Below are 27645 nucleotides of genomic sequence, written 5' to 3' on the forward strand. Positions count from 1 at the left end.
TGTGACTAAGCTTTACTTCTTTGTATCTGGATTGAAGTTAAGAATATGTTTTTCTCTTTGGGGGGGAAATGCAATAGATCAAGTGCATAAAGACTATAATAACATAGAATGGCAATCTATTCTCTCATGCAACACAGGCATGGGCCCGATAGTATTTATTAATATTATATGATCGGAGCTTAATAAGGAGCTAGATGGGAAGTTTGCACCACTGGATTTCACTCTTAACAAAAAGTCACAGTGTGATAGTAGTTAGAGTGTCCACAGGTTCAGAATCAGATTCATTGCCAAGCAAGTTTGCACTTGCAGGGAATTTTTCTTGGTGTATTAGGTGCATACGGTAAACAATAAACCTTTTAAAAAGGAATAAACCGTAAAGCAATAAAGCGATGTGAAGTATTTCCAAGTGAAAAGGAATATGTGGGCTGGGTATAATTTTGAATTGCCAACTGAAATCCTAATGCAAACCACCTCCTGTGATATTGCGCTACCTTATGTAAGGCTAAGGCTTCATGACCTGGAGATGTCAGAACTCCAGCAACGATTGGAAAATAAAATATTAAATAAAATGTTCTTTGTGATGCGTTGTATGATGACTCTGAATGAAGGCCAGAAGCCGAAACTTGTTGGTTTCACAATAAAACACCTGCACCTTGCCAGTAACGTTGTACCAGAAAGCCCCCACTCAATCAGGAACTATCTCATCAAACAAACAAAGCTATTGAACAAATTTGATGGCGGCTTTCAGAACTTTCCTTGGCCTTCTGGTTCTTGTAAGGACTGTTGACTAAGATGAAGGTACTCTTGTTACAATGTCAAGAATATGCGGAGGATCGTTTTGTTATTGGAAAATCAAAAACATGAAAGCTCATTTGTTTGGTTTTCATGTAGAGCAAGATGCCTCAATTAGCTCTGAATCTGAAGATGTTATTAATTCAGACCTTAGTACATACCTGTAGAAAAGCAAACTATAGGTAATTTCAGTTCATCACATCAGCAGTGTGCATTTTTAAATATTAGATTAACGCTGAATCTTGCACCCGGCTGGATTTAGAATCGAGCCAAGGCTTAGCCACATATTACACATAACACATTAAACAGCCATTTAGACTCGGTGGATGGCTGTAACAGCCATAGCAAATCATCTCATCTCAGTCGTAATCACTATCAAGCCCAAGGTGATTATATCTTGTTTGGTGTTAACACACCCTGCAGTGCTTTATGGACCCTGCCGAATCCCAAGGTCGGGCACATTGAAGGGGTCTTGTGCACTTTCTTTGATGTGCCTGAGTAAAGTTGCCAAACAGAGGCTCCTTATGAAGGCTTATTAATCTATCTAGCGTAGCGTGTTATTCTCTGTCCGCCATCCACACCTCTCTGGACACACACATCCACATGCACACATAGACACATCTCATTTTCATCCCCATTCCTGTATGTAACAGATTAATTAATTAATGCAGGGGATTTTTATCTCCTGCCAGCTCTGGCCGAGAGAAATAGAGCGAGGCACGGAGAAAGGAAAGTGAGAGAGGGCATGCCAGAGCTGTTAATTAGCTGTGCAGTGAAGATCGGGCAGACGACACTGGGCTCCGTGTCTCAAACAGCCATTCACTCAGTCAACATGACACTAATGGCAGTGGCCCTCCTCCTCTCGGCACTTTTCTGTCCAGTCAAACTCAAAAAGTGGTTGCAGTTTTTAGTTTAGACACTAGAGGGTAGTATGTAACAGTGAATGTTACTGGTGTAATGTCAGTAAGTTCAATAAATAAGGAAAGGATCACATTTTCTCTGGTATTCTCAAAAATGTATCAAATAAATCAGAATAAAATTTCGGTGCAATAAATGATTGCACCAAAATTCTATGCTTTATGAATTTTGCTCTGACCATACTGACAAGTCAGAGAAAAATTCATAATGCAGACAGTGCAAGGTGATAATACCATATTCTAGCATTCATAAGCAGTATATAAACATTTAATATACCGGCATATAACACACTGTAATGTAATTGTAAACTGATGTAAGGTCTTTTAGATGTAGTTGTCATGAGTTTAACTGGATTCTGGTATACAAACAGCTGCTGAATATAACCATAAAATAAGATTGTCGTCATAGGAGAAGTTATAATTATTGGAAAATACTGTACATAAATAAACACGTCCTTATCAGATGATTTATACATTCTAATTTGATATCTACAATGTATTACATGTTTCTATACTGCTTATAAATGGGATTAAAGTTAAGGTTTACAGTGATACGCTTTATGGTTAAAGCTGAATAGTTAACATTTTGTGTTTATGTTTATATTTTATCCCTTTTATTACAAGTAGAAGTTCCCATTATCCTTCATTTCTTTTTTTGATGCAGTCTTTTACGGCAATTTACTAGTCTGGAAACCTCTCCTCCCATCTTGTAATTTAGAATAAAACATGTATAGTAATATTGCTTTAAAAAATATATCAGGAAAGTTATGATAGTACATTAGGAGCCTCTAAATAACAGTTCACTTTCTCACTTGAATAGGCAGCTCTAGAATCACTAAAGTGACTTTTTCTTTTCTTTTTTTAGATTTAAGTACTAGACCTTATCATGCTCACCTCTCTGTCTCTAGAAATAAATCTGAAAAGGGACTTTGTCATATTATGTAGAAACTAAACTTGTCCCCTTTGCCTGATATACTTTGCAGTCTGACGTCTCATGTTGTTGTTTTGTTCAAAACATGACATGATTGGACAATGAATTGGGATTGCGTTGTTTTGAACTCATGTTTCATCCAACAAACAATATTTCTCCTAATGAAGTCTGCTAGACAGCTGTACTGGTTCTGTACATCATCAGCAGCTCTTGTGCTGTCAAAGAGCTATTGAATATTAGTTTTGCCCTTGTACGCATTTGTTCAATAAATGAACACTGCCCTCGTCTTTTGTCCGAGGAATTATCCAGGGTTGAGGTTCAGTTGCAGTTGTCCCTGGGAAGTAAACAAAACTATAAAGTCTGTTTGGGTCTTTGTTGCCACTTTAAAGCAACACTATGTAACTTTTAGCCCTACAGGTTGTCTCATTGGAACTACAACTTGTGCTACCCGACGAAGTTGTAGTTCCAATGAGACAACCTGTAAGGGGACCGTCCCCCCTCCAGGTTGTCTCATTGGAACTACAGCTGCAGCTAAAAGTTACATAGTGTTGCTTTAATACAGAATACAGTAAATTATTGGCAAAAAATGTCATGTGCTAATTGCTGCTGTAGTTAACATTTTAATTGAGTGTAAAGCCATTTGACCCTGGAATCAACCTAAAAATCTTGGAGCCAAAATGAAGAAGGGTTGCAGTTCTCCTTAGAAACAACGACCACTGTATTCTTCACAACTGCCAAATTCACTCTCTCACTCGAATGGGGTTTGTTGCAGAAATGCTTTTCAGTGCTTTTAATTCCCAGCTCCTTTTGTATTCCAATACTGTCTCCACAAAGGGGCCATGTGATTGCCTCTTGATTAATTTAGCAGAGTACATTCAGATTGGATCTTTAAATGCTTATCAGTGTTAACGCAATTACATGCTTCATTATGTAAGTAATAGTTTTCCACTGTGGTCATTAATGTGTGGATGTTTATTCCGGTCTCTGGTTCATGTTTGGGTTGTGCATTTTTCCCCAACGGCTTTATTCCTCATCTTTAATTTCTGAGGTTGTCCTTGCTCTGTTGCTAAGGTAACGTGAAGAATACTTGGAGCTCTACTGGGCTTTCAGTTATCAATTAAAGCCAATGACAGCAATACTACACACATGGCAATTGGATGGTTCGGTACGTGTGTGTATACATTGCATTCATGTACAGTATTTTTTTATTTTTTCAGTTTCTGTGCCTGGGTTGCATATGTGGATGTGTGTGTGTGTGTGCCCGTTCCCAGATGTATCCCATTTAGAAATAAAACAGGCTTCTCCTCTCACCACTGTGCTGTCACTCAAATCTCTAATTGGCCCGGAGTCTCTTGAACACAGCTCTTTGAGCATGATTGTACTCCTGTTTTCTTCTCCCTGCTGTTTTCTCTCCGCCCTTTGGCTCTGTTGGCTGGCTGGCAGGCAGAAAGGCACCGGCTTACCTATTGTGCCCGGCCCCGGGACCACAGCTATGGGCTAAATCAGTGCAGAATGTAAAACGCAGATGGCCATTGACTCACAAATGGGTTCATGGAAAATGAGCGAGTTTCCTATGTCAAATTCTGCCGAGCCCATTCTGGAGCACAATCTTTTTATTTTTCTGCTCTCTCTTTTTATTCCTCTGCCTCATCTGTTAGTCCAGCCATCCTCCACACTCAGCATCCTCTCCTTACCATCCTGCTACTTCTACTCTCCCAAACTGCATTTTTCTTGCATGCTTTCAACACACACACTCCTCTCCCTCACTCATTCTCCATCTGGGCCTCCCTCTCTCTGTCTTGTCGCCTCAGGCCACTAGTCAGGGTTAATTAAGTTGAGATGTGTTTAATGGTTAATGTGCTTTTTTCTGCGATACCATTCCCTCCCATTCCTGCAGATTCATCTATCCACGCAGGTTGCCAAACAATTGCATTAAGAGCGGTGGCCTCGCCTATCTGCCTACCTGCTTGCTTTGACTGTCTGTCACTTTGCCTATTTGTAGGGGGGTATATACCACATGCCAAAACCAGCATGTACATCTTCCCCAATTTCTCTTTCTGTCTGGGATGCTAGATATAGAGTGAGTGGGAAGGAGCTATGGAGAAACATAGAGAAGGAGAGAGTGAGGTAGTGCCATATAATAAGAAACCGGTGAGAGAGATGGAGATGGGAAAGATGAGAGCTACAGTATGTGGGGAGAGGAAGTAAGAAGAACAATGTGATAGATCTGACAGAGACTGAGCGAGATCGAATATGGGGAAGAGATGAGAGATGGGTGGGGGGTGGAGGAGCGAGAAGGCAAAGCAGAGGAAATGCTGGCAGTACCTGTTATTCTGCTCTTTTCTGGGCGGAGAAGAGAAGGGCTTCCATTGCTATGCCACACCACACAGCAGCCAGAGAGCAGGCTGAAGTGAAGGGGTGTGGATGTGAAATTTTAATCGCCTCTTTCTGTTTGTAATTTTAGTAGCCCCTCAATCAAAATTAACAGCATTGCCAGCACTTTCAAGAGTGATCTTTTGGCAGGCTACTGCGCTGCCTGCTGTAAACTAGAATCTTGCAGCCAGAGTACAGTGCAATACAAATATGCATGCACATTACGTATGTGTATGTACTAATACATTTATTCTAATATGACATACAGTATATGAAATTGTGCAGTTGGATTAAAGCTTCACCCTCACAATGGTTATAATTGCATTATTAGAGTTTCACTACTAGGGGTGCAATACTTTGATTAGCTTGCCTGTGTATTGTTTGTATCTAAAGCTCTATTGGCACATGCATAAGGACACAGAACCAGTGTAGAAGGACACAGTACACTTTTCTGTCAACGGCAAAAGGCAGTGATGTATAGCGGCAGAAATCTGGTTTTGTTTATTATTTTTCTATTTCTCCCAAGTCTTAATTTACATAATTGTCTAAATCAAAAACATTCTCTGGTTCTAGCTTATTAAATGTGAGGTCTTGCTGTTGTTCTCTGATGTCATATCCTTATGAACTGAACTTGGTTTTTGGACTGTTGGTCGGACAAAACAAGACACTTACAGGTGTCACCTCAGGCTCTGCGAAACTGTGATGCTTTTTTCACTATTTTCAGATTTTTATATAAATGACTAATCAAGAAAATAACAACAACAAAACCAGGAAATAAATCCAGCCGAATAAGAGCAATCTACTAGATTTGGCATCCTCTGTATTAAGCATAGCTCTAGTCTTGTCTGATTTTTTTCTGTTTTTATGTTGTATCTTTGTAGTTCTTTTGAACTAGTTTAAAAAAAGAAAGAAAAGATATGTGTTGGTGATAAAGAGCAGTTAAAGTTAGCAATCTGTCAATAAGAGCTGCTATAAATGATGCAGGTTTCAAAACATTCAGACTTTTTATGAGAAGGAAAAAATAATTCAACATGCTTGTCAGGGTACAACATGGTTTGGGTAGAAAGACTGAAAGTAAACAAAAACAAGTATTTATAATTAAAGCTTCCCATGGTACCTTAATGCTAGGCAAACACAACTGTTCGGATTACACCACTTTAGGGGTGCATGATATATTGACTCAATATCGTTATCGCGATATCACGTTGCGCAATATTATATTGAAAGTGTTGCAATAAGTGTGCAATATATTTGTTCATTTTGTGGAGCACTGCGTCCCGTCCGTTGGCTGTGTGGCTTAGTTGTGTTTGATTTAGAGCCTGCTTGAAATGCTATAATGATCCTATTTCATTGGCCAGTTACCGTGCCACTTGCACATGTTGGTACACGTCAGCGCACAGGTCCACAACGTGACAAACCCTATGTAGCGTACCACGTGTGTGCATATTGGTGACAGTGTAAGTGAAGAAATAGATAGAGACAACAAAACGGAACAAATCAGAGCAGCGAAAGAAAAGCTGTGTCCTGTTGTAGACATGGTCGTTATTTATTTATTCATGTTGTAGTCCAATATGACTGTCAGTTGAAATAAACTTTGTGTTGTAAGAAAACGTGTTTTGTTATGAATCTATTTCGATGCGTTTTCCTGTAACTTTTGTAATTTTACATATGTTTAAAAATATCTAAATTAGTATCGATATCGCAATATTCATAATTGATATTGCAATATCACATTTTGTTAATATTGTGCAACCCTATAGCCCTTATTAACCCGAGACTGTAGATTCAAGCAAAACAGATAATCCATATATACATCTTCCCTGACATTTGCGGGTCCATATTCTTTTGTCCTTCTGAGTTGCCTTTCTCTTATTGTCAACATTTTGAGAACACTGCCTTCTTGTCATTGTTTTAACATAAAAGGTGAATAAATTGTGTAGTGTGACATCACACAACATACAAGATTGAGTTGTGTATCTTCTTTTTGCTTTAAAAGTTATTGATCCTTGAGGGAAAATGTCCCACAGCAGCTAGTAAATATTATATGACAAAATCAGTCAGGTGGAAGGTGTCACATGTCTGCGCTATGAACCATCAGTGAACAGAATTGTATGAATCAGTTTCTGCAGTCCTGGCATCTCCTGCTGTGACTCAAATGTGAAGGTGGTAATCCACTACCAGTAGGGCTGGGTATCATTAAAAAATGACTATACCCGTACCAATACCAGCACTCTTAAAGTGAGAACGAGTACTTAATTTGTTACCTTTTTTTCTACTTTATTCAATACCCATCATGTGAATGAAAGCAAATCAACATGCTGAACTGCCAACACCACCAAAAATACACCGCTCTCGACCTTACCACACCACAGACTGTATGGGTTGTAACTGCTGCAGTAGAGGGCCAATCACATGTCGCATAAAATCTAAGAACGCTTGTGGTGATTAGCTGCGAGCTAGTCTCGCATTGCCAGACCTTACTCAAAAGCGCTGCGGAAGAGGTTTGGCTTGTCCACACTACATTCCGGGATAGAAGAGAAATGTGCTCTTGTATATTGGCATTTCTTTAAACCAATCACATTTGCCTAAGCGCCAGGACAGAGCCACTGTGCCGCTGCAAAATAGCACCTCGTTGCGTCACACCTAAACCCGCCTCAAAACCAACGCTGATTAGTCGGTCATTTGGCAAACGGCTCCAAATTTTCTCTATCTTAAGATGCCAGACTGATCTGCGAGTAGAAAACTGGAGCTTGTGAGATCAGGACAGTCTCACAAGGCTACAGATCCCCTACCCAATGTGGCAAACCTGCATAGTGCGGATTTAGCCGATAAAGGGCCGCAAAGTGAATGCAGAAGTGCCGTTCATACTGTTACGAGTTGATGAACCACTGAAACGATTTGGGAAACATTATTTTAAGGTACAAAATAATCTTTAGGGTTGCTTTAATAATACATATTCATACATAATGGATCTCTAAACAAAAACAATGGAGCCACAGTTCAGCAAGCTTGTAAAAAGATGGAACTTATACAACTCTTTCAGTACTTGTCAAAGTGTGTTGATACTTAAATAGAAATATAAGCACTATAACCGTAACCTGACTCCGCCAGATGGATTGCTTAGCATTTGCTCGGCATATCCATCTGGGAACTTTCTGTTGGAGAACTTTTGGGAAGGGGCGAAAATACTGGTTAGCTGATTGGATAAACCATCAGTCTATCACCTATGTTGGTGATAGACGGGCCAAATCAACCAATCAGATCAACGAAGCGTATGAAAATACAACCACAAGCCCGCCCCTGCTGCTGCCGGCAAAGCATAGCTCGATAGCTCAGCAAGCAAGCAACGTGTCGGTAAAGGATATTTTCCGTTTACGTAAGGAGAATTTAGGAATAAAAGGCACCCTTTCAGGTTCCCGGTCCATATTCCAAAAGAAGGATCCAAGAGAAAAAAGCATTAGCGAGCAGCTAACAGAATTAGGGCTACCGCTGGCTGAAAATACTGGTTAGCTGATTGGATAAACCATAAACCATCTGTCTATCACCACCTAACCCGCCTCAAAACCAACGCTGATTGGCCCGGTCGTTTGGCGAACGGCTCCAAATTTTCTCTATCTCAAGATGCCAGACTGATCTGCGAGTGGAAAACTGGAGCTCGCGAGATCAGGAAGGTCTCACGAGGCTACTATAACCGATTATGAAATGCATACAAATTTTTGTTTTTTTTCTCAGCCAGGATATGTGAAGCTGTCCAAGCCAGTGGCCTTGTGGACCCAACAGGACGTGTGCAAATGGCTGAAAAAACACTGTCCCAATCAGCACCAGATCTACAGCGACTCCTTCAAACAGCACGACATCACAGGTACCATTTTGCACTTGGCACTGACCTGTACAGTTTTTGTCATGGATCATGGTTGCCAGTTATTGGCATTTGTTTTGTAGCTGTTTTTGCTAGGTATTTAGTGGTTGATGCTTGCATTTACAGTGTTGGAAATTACCTGACAATCCAAACCACATTCGTGACATTGCTATAGAATCATCGGCAATTTGGAACAGTATAAAGTAAAGCGAAACAATGCTTTTCAAATCAAGTTTGCAATGAGAACTTGGAGCAGCACAGCTCATCGCTGTCTTAGAACTCTGCTGTATTTGTCATTTCTCATCTTGATGAAGCCAGATCTCATCCATAACATCCCAGGTGCGCTCTGCACCCACTGTCGGCCACCTGCAGCACTGCCACCCGGCCTACCCGTCTGTCCATCCCTTCCTTCCCACTGTCAGCATTACCACTGACAACAGTTGCCACGTCAATCATTTCCCTAACGAGGCTCCTCAAGGTCACCCCGGCGCTAACGACACTCTGCTCCGCATAGTAACAGACGACCGTTAATTGCCATGCACTCTTCCTCTCAGAGCACGACTGATTACATTAATATTTGTTTATTTGTTGCTTTTGAGCACCTCCTTGACTCAGTGAATGCTCGACGGGATAAAGCGCTCGGCAGTCATGATGACTCACGGTCCCATTTTACCCTTTGAAGCAATTTGACTTTTATATGCATGGAGGGGTTTGAGATTTAGCATCCTCTGTTTAATGGTCTGAAAATATGAATCTTGCTGCTTCTCAGTTCAAGTTGCACATATACATCAGCAGCACGGAGGTCCAGGAAATAACCCACAGTTCATTGCATGCTGCTACATTTTCAATCCATCTTCAAGCAGAAGCATTTTGGAAGATTTCTTTTTATTTTTATTAAAGGTACAGTAGAAGCACTGCTGCAATGACTTATGATTTGTGACACACGTGTTGTAGTTTATTTATTAATGTGGGTCCCGACGAGCCTAATGCATTTAGTTATAGAATGTAAATAAATTATATTTTCTTTTATTAGTCTTACAGTGATTAAAACATTAGAACTTAGCCTCCTAATGGTGTATTAACCTAATGACGTGTGTTATTAAGATGTAATGATTTTTACAGGAGAAGAAAGAGTTAACAAAATATGCATGTGCATACAGTAAACACACATCTACACACACACACACACACACACTTTCCTACTAGCACAATTAGGAGATAATGACATGCGCACAACCTGCAAGTAATTCAGTTTGTCTTCACATTGAGCATTAATTAACAGAACCCAATTAAAACAGGCCAAGCCACACCAATTGGGCTCACAAGGCAATTTGCATCCCAATCAATCTTTGAAATATTATGCAGATATTTTTTTTCTGTTCCTCCACCCTATTAGAATAAACAAGAGGGGAACAAATGATGAATGGAATATTGTTGTGGAAAACAATCATGCGTATACAAACAAACAGTGAGTATGAATACATTTATAAGGGCATGCAGTAGTGCATCTGAGAATATCTATTTGTTCAGTGTGCTTGTCATACACTAGCTATAACCCTTGAAAATTAGGAATGTGTTTGTTTGTGTATCTGCATGGATTGGCTTGCAGAACATTGGATTCTCCAGACCTTAGCGTCTCTTTACTGTATTTTCTGTCCAATCCATCGACAGAATACTCAACCCTCTTTTCAGCTGCCAGCGGTACTCAAATCTCACTTGTCTTGGCAAAGTAGTCATCCCTTCATAAAGTACCAAATCAACAAACGGTCTCAATACCAGATCAAAATTCAAACAGGCATTTGAGTCCTCCTTCCTTTGACATAAAACAGGGGCGAGGGAAATGCATTTTACTGCATATTGGGGCTGGTTCAAAATTGTAACGTTGAATGACTTCAGTATGCAGCAGCTGCCTCCCTGCTAGGATCCTGTAACCTCAGCCAAGGAAATCAATGTTTCCCATCCTCCCTCCAGCCTATACTGCCAAGAAACCCTTTCCCTCCCTCAATCTTCACCTCCCACCCCCAACAGAGATGGTGGTGAATTTGACTTTAACACCCAGCTGTCATTAAAAATGCATTGAAGCATATTAAGGCATAATTGGATATTAGTCCCTAATCCGTTGTAATTGCAGGGATGAAGCTCTTTTGGTGGGAGAGTAGCATGGCATAAAAAATGTGATAAACACACAATTTACAATACCTTAGATGTAATCAGCGCATAAGGTGGGATGACATAGGTAATCAAAAGCAAGAGAATGGAAGAGGGAAAAAGGGTGAGTCAGATTAAGTTATATGTTTTGTCAGAGAAGACCATTACATCATATTGTGGAAATTCAGAGTCTCTCTCTAACACAACTTTAAATATTCTAATATGAAATAATATCAATAAATAGCTGCTCTTTGCAACTCAAAATAGCCCACAGACATGGATAGATTAGATTATTATTTTTACACAGATTTATAAAAAGCCCCCCACTCCTTCTACATAGGAGCAAGACACCCAGACTAAAAAGACACAAAACACAATTTTGGATTCTGTAGCTTCGTTAAAAACAGTGCAGTGTGAATTAGGAATACTACTACTTATCCATCGGCTAGAATGGTTTTCCTCACAGAGGAACACTCTGTAATGAATAAATAAATAAATAAATAACCAGCCTCATAATACCCCTGATGTATGGTGTTATAAGGCCCGACTCTGAATAATTAATAGCCTGTAATATTAGTGCTTTAATGAAGGGCGGCCTGTATCCAGCAGCTGACACTATACCACTTCAGTTCTTCTAAAAGATTGTGTTCAACCCCCTCTGGTTGGCGGATCCATCTTCCCTCCACTTTGAAAATAACAGCAGCCTGTTTAGCTCTGGCCGTGATCTACTCGTCCACCGGAAGGTCTCACACTTGGTACAAAATGTATATTGATGAGCTGCAGAAAAGGATGAAAAGTGGCAAACGCTATTTTAAAAAACCAGGACGAGGACACCCAGCAACACAGGCCTAAACAGCCCTTGAGTAATGAGACAATGAATTCTGCAGGCGCCACAGACTGCTGTCATAAAAGTGCTGCTGTGTAATAAAGGAACAGACAAATAGTGAACGAGTCCCAGGGACTAACATGGCTGCATAACTACTCAAGAGCCACAAAACAGCTCAACTGGTGGCCATTGTTTTGTGTAATTTCTAAAAGGGAAATTTGAACAGCTCGCTGCTGATGAGCTGTTTGGGGGACAATTTGATCAGCATACAGAAGGAAGAGTGGTTAATGATGCCATAGGCAAGGTGATTATATAGCTATGTGTATTATAAAATGAATTACTGCTATGCCAATTGCATGTTTTGAAAATGTTGTCCTTGCTTTTCCATATGGAGAGTTTGGAAATTATTCTTCAGAGACTGTGAATGACTTTCAATAGAGCCGTTTTCTAAACAAAGTGTAGTTAGACTCATTATACTGTACACACTCTTAGTTTTCGCTGCTATACTGATCATGTTGATGATGAACAAAGATTCTACAGTCTGCAGAGTAAAAAAGAATTGCCGGTGCAACACAGATGTCTTCTTACTTTATAGTTTATTTTTTAAGGTGCATAACCGTGACTAACGTTTCAATGTAAGGTTACATCTTCATCAGAGTCCTTGAAGTCCTTAAAAAAACTACCTATAAAGTAAGAAGACATCTGTGTTGCACACACTGTTTTGTCCTGCCCTGGTTGCACCGGATTGTTGTGGATTGCAGAAGTGCAGAGAACCCTCTCTTTTTCACTTTATTCTACAGCCTGCCTTTGTAATCGTAAAAAGAAAGAAGAAAATTGAAACTGACTTGAAAAAGAGAAAAATTGCCTCCTGATATTCTAGTCATTACAGCCCATGCCCCCAGTGAGCCTGCTGTAATGACCATAGCAAAAAAAAAAAAGAGATTCACTGTAATCTTCTTCTCACACTGGTCTGGGTACGTCCCACTAGCTTTTCACTAGTATCAGTGGTGGGCTGTGAATATCACATCTGGGCCTTTAGTACTATCCTACAGCAATTAAACCACCTTTGAATAACCTCACCATGACACTATGGCATTATCCTGTGGAATAAAGTGATTTAACACAAGGCTCAACACCTAGAGAGTTTCAATACACTATTGCAGAGAAACGAATACTGAGCCCATCACTTTTACGCAGTATGGCAGGGTGCTGCATCACATACAGTATAGTCCAAATTAACGTGATTACCAAAGAAACAAAAACAAACCCACAACAACCAGTCACATTTACTCATAAGTAGTATCATACGCTTCCCCACTAATTCCAGCCAAGCTGCTGGAGCTCAACACACATACCACCACACACATGCACAGTGGCCACTGACACTGCTCAAACCTTTAACACGCTTGTCAAAGAATACGCCCAACAGGGCAAACTCGAAATGTGATTGGCTAAAGAATATGACAATCAACAACGTCATCCGTATTTGCTTGAACAGCAGAGGGATTAACTCGAGAAAGACCTCAGAGTTGATTTTTCTCCCAGAGACAACCCAAGGGGTAAATTTGATTGGATAAAAGCTCAAATTTATGAGATGCACTGGAAGCAGCACCGAGGGAGAGAGTAGCAATGAAATTACGGTCATAGACGCGTGGGAACGGACTTTGTAAAATACATGACATTAATAAATTAATATATATTTTAGAAATTAATAAATCTTATAGAAATAAAAAAACAAAATATATATATATATATATAATATAATATAATATAATTTTCTGATTCTGACAATCTCTTGGCCAGCAGAGAAGGCCTTGCTGGCCCTGACGGCCCAGCTCTGACCAGTGTGATTCAGCAGTTAGCTCCCCAGCTAATAAGGCTAAGACCAGGCAGTGCTTCACTGTAGAAATACAATGTGGGACGTTTTGGTGCTGTTGCTGCTTGTTACCCAACAGGAAGTGTAAATTAGGCTTGGTGTATCTTTCAAAGCATACAGTATGGCTACCTGCCCGACAATTATCTGTATCCAAATCTCTAGCTGTATGTGTTTTATTATAAGCTTATAGATAAATACGATATATTTACCAGCGACACTGGTACTCTTTTCACCTTGTGAGTCTGTGTGTGTCTCATCATGGTAAAATGTGGTCCTAATGTAGCGGGAACTACCACAGAGGCGGTTTTGAGTACTTTGGCCAGGTGTTTATATGTACGCCGTGCAAGATGCAGTCACGTAACTTTACAGGTGTGTAGTTGAGATCAAAAGGAAGGCTGAGTTTGAAGATGGGTGTGGTTACAAACTGCAGATGTGGAGTTTTAATGATTGGCATTTTGCAGGCAGGGAGGGTCTAACAAAATATACTGGCTTTTTGGAGCTTGACCCATTCTCTTTTGTCTTTTTCAAGTCCTTCAATTAAAGTGCAATACTTCATTGCTGGAGGGTCCCTTTCACAAGGATATGTTCCAATATTAACAGGCATCATGATATGGCTAATGTATGCAACATCATAAATAGTCTGACTGAAATGAATTGTGTTCCACTGTTGTATATTACATAAGACATACAAAGAATAACTTTTAAATAACATTTGTTTTAGTTTTTCTTACAACTTGCTTAGAAATATATAAGACAAGGCAACTGTATTTGTATAGCACCTTTCCAGTTCTGAGGCAAGTGCCTTACGTAAGGCCAAGAAAGGCATTTCAAAAGCATTTAAAAACACAATAAAAAGGAATAAAACAAATAAAATAAAACAATAAAATTGGATATAGATTTTTTTTTTTTTTATTCAAAGTATTACCCCCAATTTCATTAAAGGAAATATAAGCACAGTAGAGAAATCCATCAATCAAAGGATTTTACAGATATCATATCATCCCAAATATAATTCTGCTGACAATTGAATATTGATATTGAATGCTCTCCCAGCCATACTTACTTCACTAGTGAGGGCCATGTTATGTTAAGTTATTGAGTCACCAGAAAGTCTGTGGCACACAACAAGTGTGTGTACAGGATGTTAAGGCTCTGAAATCACAGCTAGCAGTCCTAACATAATGACCACAGAAATTCAGGGTGATCAGTTTAACTCAGGACAGCTAGTTAGCTCCACAGTCAACCTTACAGTAAATTCACTAAGACTCCACAGTCCCAGTGAGCTGTCTGCAGGTTGTTAGCTGTCGCTAACTGAGGTGCAGTATAATGCTCCACCAATTGAAATAGATCAGTAGCGGTGAAATCATCATGAGGCTTCTGCTGCTGTGACAACTGGAGGACTGAGGTCCCTTATTATCTGTGTGTGTTTGTGTTTGTGTGTTTCTGTCTTCCTCTCTGACTGGCTGGACTATAGTTTCACTACTAATACTGAACGCTGCTGTCTCTAGGATCATAACTGGCCTCCTCTACAGCCAGGAATAGCATTAGGATTGGATTGGATCACAGGTGCTCAGTGGCTCAGTAGCCTTTTAGCTGCAGGGCTACAAGCAACTCTGTTACTGAGGCAATCAGTCACCATTTACATAAAGGACTACAAGCTGCTCCATAGTGAATACCAGTGAAGAGTCTGCCCAGGACTGCCACAGTCTATGTTTTGCTATCATCAGCTTGTTGAATCCAAAGCTGTTGAATCCAAAGTTGTTATCCCACTTTTATTCTTGAGGGGGATCCTATGGCATAAGGCAGCAGGAAGTATACTTACTAGCCAGCACTCAACAATCACGCCACTTGTTATTCTGTTCTTGATGGAGTGTAGTGCAGGTTTGGAGTGCAGTTCGCCAGATGCAGCTCAGTGACATTCATTCCCAGAGGACACACATATGGGCACACAGCTGCGTGGGAGATTTGAGAAATAAGTGTGACTCGTTTGAAAGATTTACCTGAGGAGAAGTGGTTGTAGAATTCATTCTTGAAACGTATCAACGGCTTCAAGCACAGCTGCTAAAACATGTTGAGGCTGAAGAGTGTGATTTTTGAAGTTGGAATGAGAGGAGGGTTCATTTGCTGCCTTTGTACTCTTGTCCTTACCTGTGGCCGGCCCACACACAGCCATAATTAGTGTAGAATTTCAAAATCAAGTGCAGGATTAGTATCGGTTTGTGTATATGTGACCCAGTATATATTTCCCAGTTTGCGCATACTTTTATATCTGATGGGTCTGTATGTGCGTTTGTGTGTGTGTTTGTTTCTACAGATGCACTTTAAGCTCCCATTCATCAAAGCCGGGGTTGACTGTGCCAGGCTATAGTTGTAGATTAATCTGCTTCAGCACTGCTGCTCAGACACCACTCATTAATCTAACTCCCAGGGACAATGTGTTTGTGAGTTTCTGTAAAGTATGTGTGTATACATGCGTGCACATATTTGGCTTGGTTGTAAATAGACATTCAGTAGCCAACAATACAGCTGATAGTATTTTTAAGCAGTGTTACAATATAGTTTGTGTCTAATAAAATACAGATTTCTTAGATGTGAATCGCTGAGCAATGTGCTACAGGTAACCACCAGAATCAAGGAAATAGGTTGAAGGAGGAGAGACATAATTATTATTATTATTATTATTATTATTATTATTTATACTTTATTAATCCCACAAGGGAAAATTACAATGTTTTTCACTCTGTTGTTATTACACATAGGCCTGAATTACACACACATGCTCAGTACCTATACATGCACTAATAGAGAGATGTCAGAGTGAGGGGGCTGCCCATGGAAAGGCGCACCGAGCAGTTGGGGGTTCGGTGCCTTGAGGTGAACTGGCACCTCTCCAGCCACCAAAACGCGACCCTTTGGTTCCTAACCCAACTCCCTACTGACTGAGCTACTGCCACCCCCAACGAGAGGTTAAGTAATAGCAGAAAGTCATCTCCCTGTGAGTTTGGCTCCACTCACCCTCTTATGTGTATGTAGATTAGTTTGTTTTTATGCACATTTTCAATTTAAGAGAATATGTGATTAAAACTGATGGAAACAGATTTTCCTAATACAAGCTGACATTGGATGCATCTAATTCTGCCACTTAGAGTTACAGGCTGCCACTCCACCAGAAAGCCAGCAAAATAAATAATAAAAAGAGCCCTTTTTATCACCACAGCCTCATCAAAAACACAATATATACATTAATCAGAAGCGATAATTAATTAATTAATTAATTAATTAATTTAAAAAACACAAATGTAATCATAGAAACAATGAAATGCCATAATATATTAGAGCTACCAGTGTTCAATTAATAAGTACTGTAGAGTACAGTACAGTAGATTAGAATAAAGGTTTGATGTGCCCACAGGGACAATGTAAGTCCAGACGGCAGTCAATAATAAATACTAAAGGGAGGGGGCACACCTTGATGCATACACAGCTGGTAAAAGGCCAAATACCACTTATTCAACATGCCACATCTGGTAAACCTCTGCCCTGATGGAAGCAAATTTAACAAGGGAATTTTAGAGGGTACTCGGAGTCCAGTAAGATGAACTGAGCTTTAGAGGCAAAGCTCATTTAAATTGACACCAGTGACTTTGTGACGCACATTCATAATTATCCCCAGAAGGTTTTTGCTTTTCAGACTGAAATCACTAAACCAACAGATCGTAGCAAATGTTATAACTGACCCAATAAGATAATTGTCAATCCTTAAACTTATAAGCTTCCTTAAACATTTTTGTTTTGCCTTTTTTTTTTATTAATAAAATCAGTTGGTTATCCTTTAATTATGGTAGGAGCAAGGAAATTATGTAATCTTGTCACATATAGTACAGTATTTGAACATGGGTTGCACATTTTATTTTGCCCAAATCTAAAAGATTTGCTCCAAACTTGCACAGCATTGGAAAAAGTGGGAGAGAAGACAAGAGACGAGTTTCTGTCAGGTGTCGGAGAGGAGAGAGAAATTTGAATCCAATCAATTCTCTGTCGTAAATAAAAGGAAAAAAGAAAAGAAGCTGCAATGACAAGACCAGAGAGTAAGTGGATGGAGTAAAAAAAAAAAGTCAAGTGCACATTGCAGTGATTTAACACGTTTATAGAGGCCTGCCTTAACTTCCCTGCTGTTAAGCGAGGAGTGTGCAACAGTGTCACAGTGTGAATGTGTGAAATATATGTTTTGGGTCAAGAGTTAATGATTTTCTGCCATGTCCTGTTTTGCCATCATCTTCTTGTGTTGACCCGCAAAATGACTTGAGGCCCGCGCTCTATCATTGTGCTGTAATCTTGCACAACTAACCATGCGGCAAGCTGACATATTTTGTTTCTTTTGTCATTTGTGATGCTTTTTATAGCTGATTCGCTAATTTTCTGTCACTTCCAGACATTTAAATTTTCTTCAAGTATCTCTCCCTCTCTTACCTCATTAATTTCCTCTTGACCAATTTCCTCTTCCTCCTCCTTCTCCTCCTCCTCATTGCCATGCTACACTGCTCAGTGTATTAATTGTGGTTTGAAAAATTCCCAGCTGATGCTTGGTGGGATTGTCGAAGCCAATGGCTCAGAACTGCAGGGCAAGAAAGTGAAAGCTTGGACTCCTTTCAGAAGCTGTTCCACCCTGCTGATACTGCCTTGCCGTCTGGAAGGAGCGTTGTCTTGGCACCCACAGCGCGGAACTGGCAGTTTGTTTGCTGTCTTTGGCGAGCTTCTTATATTCCAGTCATCCGCTGTACTCTACCAGCCCACATTAATACACTTCTTGTTTTAAGCTTTTAGTGAAATCAGGTCTGACGTATTAAAATGTCCACAGGAAAAGACATTTGGTGAATAAAATATTCATGCTAAATACGTTTAATGACCAATTCTAAGTCTTAACTGGAACTAGGTTTCATTAACCCTATAGTATATATCCTTTACGTTCCACTTCCGGGATTGCTCCTTCTCATCTGGCTCCCGGATGTACATTGCTAAAGCCAATGACATTTGGCGTGTCTCTAATGCCGGTTGTCCCTCCCCTTCTGCTATCTCTGCTATTTATTTTGCAAGTGCCCCGTGGCTGCAACCAGGGCTTAGCGCCACCCAGTATGGTTGCTATTGGTTTGATTTTGTCAACTTAATGTGCAAGCTCAGGTTATTTCAAAGTGAAGGGTTATTATCACTTCAGTACTCTTACATTTGTGGTTTTATTGAGGTCTGAAGTAAAAAGAAAGTTTGTTTTTGTTTTCTGTAATACCAAAGATTAGCAATGCAGTGTACTGTGAACCATCTGTGTATGTCCTGGCCAGAAAGCTGTGTTCTATCTCTTGTATCTGCCGTTATTTAAGATAGACATTACTGAAGCAGAGAAAAAGTGAACCTCTGTTGCCATGCCAATCTATCTTTGGTTACAGGATGAGGTGCCAAGTGATGGTTGGTCAATATTTATAAACTCATAACCGATTGTGCACGTCGGTTTTTCTTTGTCAATTTGTACTTCCCCATCTTCTCCCCAACTTTTCAACCTCACTAATCTTTTTCTTTTCTATCTTCGCATTTAGTATGCTCCTATCACTTCTGAGTCTTTATGACTCTACTTTGCTCCCCAGTGTTCATGTAATGGGTATTATCAGCGCCATTTTACATTGAAGCATCTTAACTGTGTTTGACATTTTACCCCATTCTGGCTGTAGCGCTGAGCAAAGAGCTGCTTTTGTAAAGGCGGGAGAAAATTGGCCTAACACAGTCAAAGTTATAGCGCTAACACTTAAGGGTACTTAGTTTCCCCAACTCGCTATTGTGCTGTGGTGCAAAGTGGTAGCGTGGGGCTCGGCATGCTCTAACCTTCTACAATAGATCGTCCAAACAAGTTAAGAGACATGAAATTATAGTCTCTTCTCTCTGCTTTTCTTTTTCTTTTCTTTTTTTTTTTTTAAAGGGTCACTGAATAATAGCAAGAACACCAATTTAAAATGGTAAATGTTGCATCAGAAATGAATGAAGCTTTAAATTTGATCTCACCATTAATAGAAATAGAGCTGATGAAAAGAGGAGAGATAAAATGAGGGAGAAGAAGAATGTGAGGCTATCAGGAGTAGCCTTTCCCTTCAGCAGTCAACCAATCGGAGCCAGTTTTCTAGCCCAGGGAGTCATCAGGGCAAAGGAACAAAGGGAGCTGTCGGGGGGTCCAACCTAACGCCTATACTTACCCTGAATTATCATCCTATCTGCTTACCATCCCACATGTTACAAAGGCACTCGTAACAAGCGTTAATAATTACGCCATACTCTACTCGGTTTTACAGCAGCCCAAATCCCCCTCTTCGACACTGATTGGGTGATTAAATTATGGATTTTATACAAGGATTTGCAATTAAGAAAGGATATGTGAGGGATTCTTGCCAAAGGACATACAGTATTGATATTTATGTAAAGCGTGCTGCGTTTATAAGAATGGGCTTCACATTGAGTTGTGCTGGGCTTAAGACTAATTGCCATTCTCATAATAGGAAATGGTTCTTAAAAACAATTAGTTTTTATGCAAGTAACATGTTGCAAGCCCTCTTATCAACATACAATGCACAATTAGTGCGGCTGTAATCGCTGACCACAATTGTTTGTGTGTTTCCTCACTCTGTTCTTCCACTGACATAAATGCTTTATCTGGAACCTTTTACAGTGTCTCCAGCTGTGCATATTGAATTACCACTGGCTTCCTGCTCCTTCTGTCCGTTAACTTTTATTTATTTTGTTGTGCTTAGGGCGGGCTCTGATGAGACTGACAGACAGAAAGCTGGAAAGAATGGGTATCATGCAGGAAGCCCAGAGGCAGCACATCCTGCAGCAGGTCCTGCAGCTTCGCGTCCGGGAGGAAGTCAGGACCCTTCAACTTCTCACACAAGGTAGACTTTTCAAGCACTCATTTTCACTCTTTTGAAACTCAGTCCATAAAATCTATAAAAATACACTGTACAAGTTTCACGATAATGCTATTTGTTTCATTCAGCATAATAACTTGCACACACAAGCTCCAAAATACTACAGGGTTTTAGAGCACATACTGTATCCATTCCTCCTGGGAAATTACTCACAAGGACACAGACTTCTCACATTCTGATAATATTCAAATCATTAACTGTGCAGCATTTATGTGCATGCCATCTGTAGTCATGGCAATCACTGCATGTTTTAAAGCTCGCAGGAAGTGATAAGTCAGAATTGATTATGCAACTACAAGAGTCACACACAGATTTTGTCTTTGGCATCTTCTGGTATAAAGTGATCGCAGAGCGGTCAATACATGCTGATTTCTCTATGTTAAAGTCCACAGTTATGTCTTGCTGTCATTTAGAGATATCCTGCTACATAATTACCTGGTGCCGCTTTAAGGCCTGGACACAACAGGATTTTAAACGCTAAAATTTCGCAGTGAAATCAATTCATCTCAGTGGAATTGCTGCGATCCGAGGTTCTGCTTCAGAAAATGAATCTGTGTTTATATATATATATATATATATATATATATGCTGAATAAATTTCTTTGCTCATAAAATATTTGCAGGGCTGGCATTTAAAGAAATACATTTAAAACCTACATTGTTTAAATCCGTCTGTCTTTTTCATGCTTGCCTTTGTTGACTCATTGCAGCAATTCTTCGCACATCAATGGAATAATGTGAAATCAGCCTTGTGTATCATGTCACACACATGTAAACAGGTGTGTACAGTATTAGCGCCTTCATTAAAAAACATTTTACCATTACGCAACTAGTGGTTGAAAACGTCACAGGGAACCTCTATGATCAACAACTTTACTTACCTGCACAGGTTGGGAAGTGATAACTCGGGCAGTAAAGTTGTTTGACATCACATTGAGTCTACCTACTGTATGCAAGACACTCATCTCAACAATATGTGTAGGGTGTAGGTGCTGTTTCACTCCAACGCTAGCACAAGGATAATCAGTGCTGGCGCGCTGACAGAAGAACAAATACCCTCGCAGTTTTGCAAGCAATGTATAATACTCGAAAAAAGAAAACGCAGTCAGTCAGTTGAATCATAAGCAGAGATTAACAGTTTATCAAACTTGTGAGAAAGATTTGCGCTGAAGTTATGTAGAGTTCTCAGAATTCAGAAGACATTCTTAAGAAATGAACTTCCTGTAAAAAATAAAAGTATTACAGTTTTACGGTTGAAACCACTTCTCTTGTACAGTAACAGATGAGATTTCCCAGACAGCCTTGCAAAAATATTCAACAGTGAAATAGACAGGGAGGAAGATATTGCTATATTTGATTAAAAACCCACTATATAAGAACTATAATATGACAAATAAAATAATAATATAACATTTCTAGAATATGAAGAATGTGTTGAATACTTCTTACCCATTATAGTGATGCAATTAAGTGCTGAGCATAACTCATACATTTTTTTTAAATCACATTAATCGCATGCTGTCATTTATTCATTTATTTTACACTTCACTCGGCTTCGAATTGTGCCTAACAACGCCCCTTAGCTGTTCTAAAATCACTAGAATCTAGCTAGGCTACTATTTTGACCCTTTGCCACACCTTTACTTATCATCAAACTGCCATACTTCCTCCGAACACATCCTGCTGATGCAGGTTGCAGGCATGATGGAGAAATGCAGCAGCAATACACTACTGAATGGCGCTTTTTATTTTCCAAAACTCCCTGACGGCTCGTAGACAAGTCGAAAGCCATATGCACATTGTGTAAAGCCGAATTAAAATATCACCAAAGCACGTCAAGCTTGAGCTACCACCTATGAGCTAAGCATAGTAGTACAGTTAACGTGACTCAGGTTGATGCTAGCAGGCTCAGGCAAAGCACTATTTTGGAGAGTGCTACTTGCCGACCTGTGGATGAAACTAAATCCCCAAAAATTACTACCGCTCTTGCAAAATGGGTGGCAACTAACTACAGACCTGTCAGCATCGTAGAAGACTCTGGTCTTAAAGACGTACTACGGTTGGCATGTTCTGACCCGTCTTATACATTGTCGTCGAGGGGGACAGTAGTTTCATGCACGCATACACAGCCTGTACTCCACGGAGAAAGCAGCCAAACTGGAACTGCTGCAAAGTGCAAACACTGTCTCATTAACCGGTGATCACTGGACATTAGTGAGTAATCAAAATTATTTAGGAGTTACTGCACACTATGTTGACACTGGTTGGACTTTGCACTTGTTTGCCTTAACGGTTTGACATACAGAAGAACGACATTATGCTGAAACATGTGCCGAGCACTTCAGCGAAGTTGCAGAGACATGGGCCATTGCAAATAAAGTAAAGTAAAAAAAAAAACAAATCTTAAAAGTCAAGTTCATAAAGTAACGTTCTTTGCATTCATTTGATTCCCAATCAAGATGCATTGGTAATAATTGCTTTCCATTGTTAATATGTACTTAAAAGCAGTTCTGGAATGCAAAATAATATAATTATAATCATGTGATAAAACATGCGATTAATCACGATTAACTATAGAAATTCATCGATTAATCACGATTAAGAAAAAAATTATCATTTGACAGCCCTAGTAGAAATGTTTTAATTTAAACTGTTATGTTGATCTGTAACGATGCATCATATTTAAAAAAACGGATCATATTTTTTGTTTGTGATATCTTAATTTGAAAGGTAACTAGTGACTTTACCTGTTTAATGAATGTATTGAAGTAGAAAGTGCAATATTTCCCACTAAAAGTCAAAGTATAAAGTAGCATAAAATGAAAATACTCAAGTACCTCTAACTGTACCTAAGTGCTGTACTTGAGTAAATGTAGTTACTTAGGTTACTTTGTTACTTTCCTCCACTGTCAATAAGTATAAATCCAAACCATAATTATTACAAATTATACATTTTTCTTTTTATTCATGCAAGATAAAATATAATCATCAAACTGATTTACATTATTAGCTCTATTGAATTTGACCTTTTACCAAAAACATATAATGGACTCGAACAACATTCATCTTTCCTCATTAACTTTGCTGTATATCATTTACAGAATTAGCATTTCATTATTACGCGTGTTGTCCATTACACAAAGGACTACCATCACCCTTCCTTTATCCTATATGCAGTGTGGCACCCTGCAATTTCTCACTTTAACCCTGATTTCTTTGCTGTCTACACGACACACTTCACACTTTGCACAATGCATCCTCCGTAGCATGTTTCAAAACAACAGCCAGGCGCTCTCCTTGCTTTCTCCTCTCACCCCAGGATTCTCAGCTTCCCTTGTCTCTTCCTCAGCAATTCTAGCAGCCCGCGCACCACCACCACCACTACTACTTTAATCAGCACCCGTCTGCCCACAGACTCTCAAGCAGGGCTTTACTGCAGGGGCTGAGAAACAGATTCTAGGGATCTTTGTCACTCTGCGATATTCTTGGAAAACATTTGGAGTGTAATAAAGCAGCTTCTATCCCTCGCCACTGTTTTGGTCCCCTAGCAAGTGGAAAATAGAAAGAGAAAGAGAATGCAAGGGAGAGTTTAGCTGAGTAATGACACTTTGCTAAGGGCTACGCTCAGCCTCCCATCCCTTTCCTCCTTGTGCTCTCTGTCTCATCTTCGCCACTCTTTTTCTCCTCTGTATTGATGGTATGGGAAGCGACAGCCCACCTTGCCTCAGCAGCAATGGGCCGCTGGCCTTAGCAGGAAGCAGCCTGTTAGTAGAGCCCACCTGGGCCTCGGGGAGTAACGACAAAAGGACAGAAACGGCTGAAATAGTGGTGAAAGTAGGAAATGTGGAAATGTAAAAGAGAAGATGTGGAGGAGAAGGAATGAAGAGCATCTATTTTTAATGTTTGAGAAAATTGGGTGTACATGCTGTTTTGCATGACATGAACTATGTAAAAACTCCTAGAAATCATCACAGGAAGTAATACAAAATTGGTATAGAGCTGAGGATAAGGTCTTGCAAGGAATTACACAAACATTATAAAAAATATAATACAATTGTATTGGTATTGGTGGTTTTCTTTTTTTTAATTATATCTGTGGTGGTCACGGCCATGCAAGTGAAGGTTTAAGTTCTCTTCTTGGAGAAAAAAAGATAGGGCAGAGGGTGGAGCCTGATTTTATGCAGAGGCCCCAGTCTTGGACCTTTCCAAAGGATCTGACAGCAGGGGGGGATCAGCAAGTTTTAGTTAACATCCATGTTGTCCTCCCCTCTGTGTGTTTATTGGTTCGGTCAGTTTGTATATAATGGTGCTTTTCCATTACATGGTACCTCCTCGACTCGCCTCGACTCTACTCGCCTTTTTTGGTTTTCCATTACAAAAAAAAGTACCTGGTACCACCTCGGTTGAGGTTCCAAGCAAGCTGAGGCGATACCAAAAGGTGATGTGAAAGTGACAGAGGGGGGTGTCCTGAACAAACCCGCCATTTTTAAATAGTTTAGCCAGCTGTGGTTTTTTTTTGCTGCCTCCAGCTTCATTGGAAACAAAATGTGTCTTCTGGCTGTGGCAACAACAACACACCTTTGTCGTTCTGTGTGTGTGACGCGTTAGGTCACGGCAGTTTACTGCAGCGCCGCTATATGACGACCAGCCACGCTGAGGCCGTACTAAAATCTGCAATGGAAAACGGACGCACAGTGTGTCGAGTAGAGTCGAGGCGAGTTTAGCAGGTACCATGTAATGGAAAAACGCCGTAAGTGTCCCTCACCTCTCATTTGGAAAGTCTGTTACTTAAGTTAACATCTTGATTTTGTTAGCCTTACTTTTCAGTAGAGTTATGTTTTGTTGACCTTTTTAAGGGCCCTATAACTCTTTGCCTTATTTACTTGTGAATCTTTGTTTGGGGGGAAATAAACCCAACCTTTTGAACTTTAAACCTGCGTTCCTTGACTCCTTAGTCAACAACAATATCCATTGTTTGGAGTTTCTTGTCTTTACCAACTGTATCACTGAATGTCATGCATGTGATGGTGAGATTGTGGTACAGTGAGAAAAGGAGGAGAAGGAAACAGGAGTATTTTAAGTTTCCTAAGCCGTCGCTTCTGGAGATGCTTTTGGCAGGGAGCGAGAAATTGGAAGAAGAAGAGATGGTGGAGTATTTCCAGGCCCAAGACACACTTCCTCGAGGTGTTGCTAGAAGGAAATGCTGCTGTAACCAGCAGGAAGCCAAGCCAGAGAGAGCGAGAGAGCGAGACATAAAGTAAGAAGGTGGCAGGTAGTGGTGATGAGATGATGAAGAGAAAGAAAGAAGCAGGAGAAATGGTGAGAAGCGTGGGGAGAGAGGGAGACAGTGGGTGTCAAGAAGGTAGGATGAGAAAGAAAAGGAGAGAGAGGCGGTGAGAAGATGGACAAAATGGAAAGTGAGGAGTGTGAGAAAGAGAGGAGGTGAGAAAAGGTAACCCTCCTCCCTCTGCGAACTGATGGAAGTGCAACTCTGTATCTACGAAATATCTATATATAAGTTATATGTGTAAATATTTATATATCCTGCAAATCCTCAAATAGTGGCTGAATTAATAAAGACCAAATGAAAAGCATAACTTTGTGGCTTTTTTCAATTGATGTTAGTTAAACCAAACACTTTCATGCCGTTTGAGCCACTGGAAGGCTTTAAGTGGGAAACATCTGGGCAGGACGTGTTCAGTTTTATTGACAGTATCTTAACAGCCATCAAAAAGAAACCGCTAAGTATTAGCGACTGGAATTAATTGGTGAGTTAAAACCGTATTTATGTTGAAAAGAAAAACTCCTCAGCAAAGTGTTGAACAAATAGGACTATGCTGTAGTAATGATGCAATTAGTGTTTTGGAAAAGTACTAATATGTCTGTAAAAAGAAAAAGTATACCGTTTAAACATGTGCATGAATACAGTGTGCACATTGGCTGTGCAAAATGGTGCTTATTGCCAGAGTTACAATGAATGTAATTGTCCAGAAGATTGAGATAAATCAAGTACAAACTTGGACACTAATTGCACATGACATCAATAGTGCTGTTAACATTGATTGCACGTAGTATCTTGACAAAATAACAACATATCAGTCAAAACTGAAGTCATCATGACAAAGCCTAACTTGCCTGCTTGTGTTTTAAAAACTGAAGCAAATTTTAGCTTATTTGCACAACAGCAACTCACGTAACGGTGAAAGGACACATTTGTTTTTTGCGTTTGTTCTTGATAATGTGTTTATAAAATAGCATTCAACTTAAAGCTATAGAGCTTAGTTTCTGTCTCCCCCATGAGGAATTCCAAATGTCCACATGATACAAGCCTTCCGCGACCGAAGCATCACCCCCCAGAAGGACCTCAGCAGCCTCTCAGTCCACTGATGTCCATTCTGCGACACACAGAGTGGGGATGAGTTAAAACGTTTGATGGCTACCGGTAGGAATGACCTCCTGTGCCGCTCGGTGAAACACCTTGGGGGTATACGAGTCTTTGGCTAAAGACGCTTCTCTTCTCAACCAGCATGTTGCGGAGGGGGTGGGTGCTGGTGGTGTCTATATTGAGAGACCAACACGATAGAGTTTGGGAGACAGAGAGACATTCACTAACTATAATGAGAGAATGCACAGAGGAGAGCGCTGGAGCAAGCAAGGTACACAATGGAGGAAGAGGCGAGAGAGCAGGCGAGAGGGAGCGAGGTGTTGTAATTACTGCAGTGTACCCAGACAGAATTAGCTAGACGGACACTGATTAACCTTTAAGGCTTGCTGGGCCATGGGAGGGAAATAATTAGATTTCCTCTCTCTCTCTCTCTCTCTCTCTCTCTCTCTCTCTCTCTCTCTCTCTCTCTCTCTCTCTCTCTCTCTCTTTCTCTCTCCCTCTCTCCCTCTTTTTCTTTCTTTCTTTGCCACGGGGACGGCAGAGAGTGGAGGCTCATCGCTTATTGCTTACAGTCAA

The 27645-nt window shown here is 40.1% G+C and overlaps 1 protein-coding gene across 3 annotated transcripts in view; it reads left to right on the forward strand.

Annotated features, from left to right (window-relative positions):
* The window catches only part of samd12 (sterile alpha motif domain containing 12), a 107570-nt gene that overhangs the window by 22311 nt on the left and 57614 nt on the right, over nt 1-27645 (forward strand). For all 3 annotated transcript variants that reach the window (XM_028597832.1, XM_028597831.1, XM_028597830.1), the window contains exons 3-4: nt 8746-8875; nt 20508-20648. In XM_028597832.1, coding sequence (XP_028453633.1) covers nt 8746-8875; nt 20508-20648 — 271 coding nt within the window. The remainder of the gene's footprint in view (nt 1-8745; nt 8876-20507; nt 20649-27645) is intronic.

This window comes from Perca flavescens, chromosome 14, assembly GCF_004354835.1.
Source record: "Perca flavescens isolate YP-PL-M2 chromosome 14, PFLA_1.0, whole genome shotgun sequence".
Taxonomy (NCBI): domain Eukaryota; kingdom Metazoa; phylum Chordata; class Actinopteri; order Perciformes; family Percidae; genus Perca; species Perca flavescens.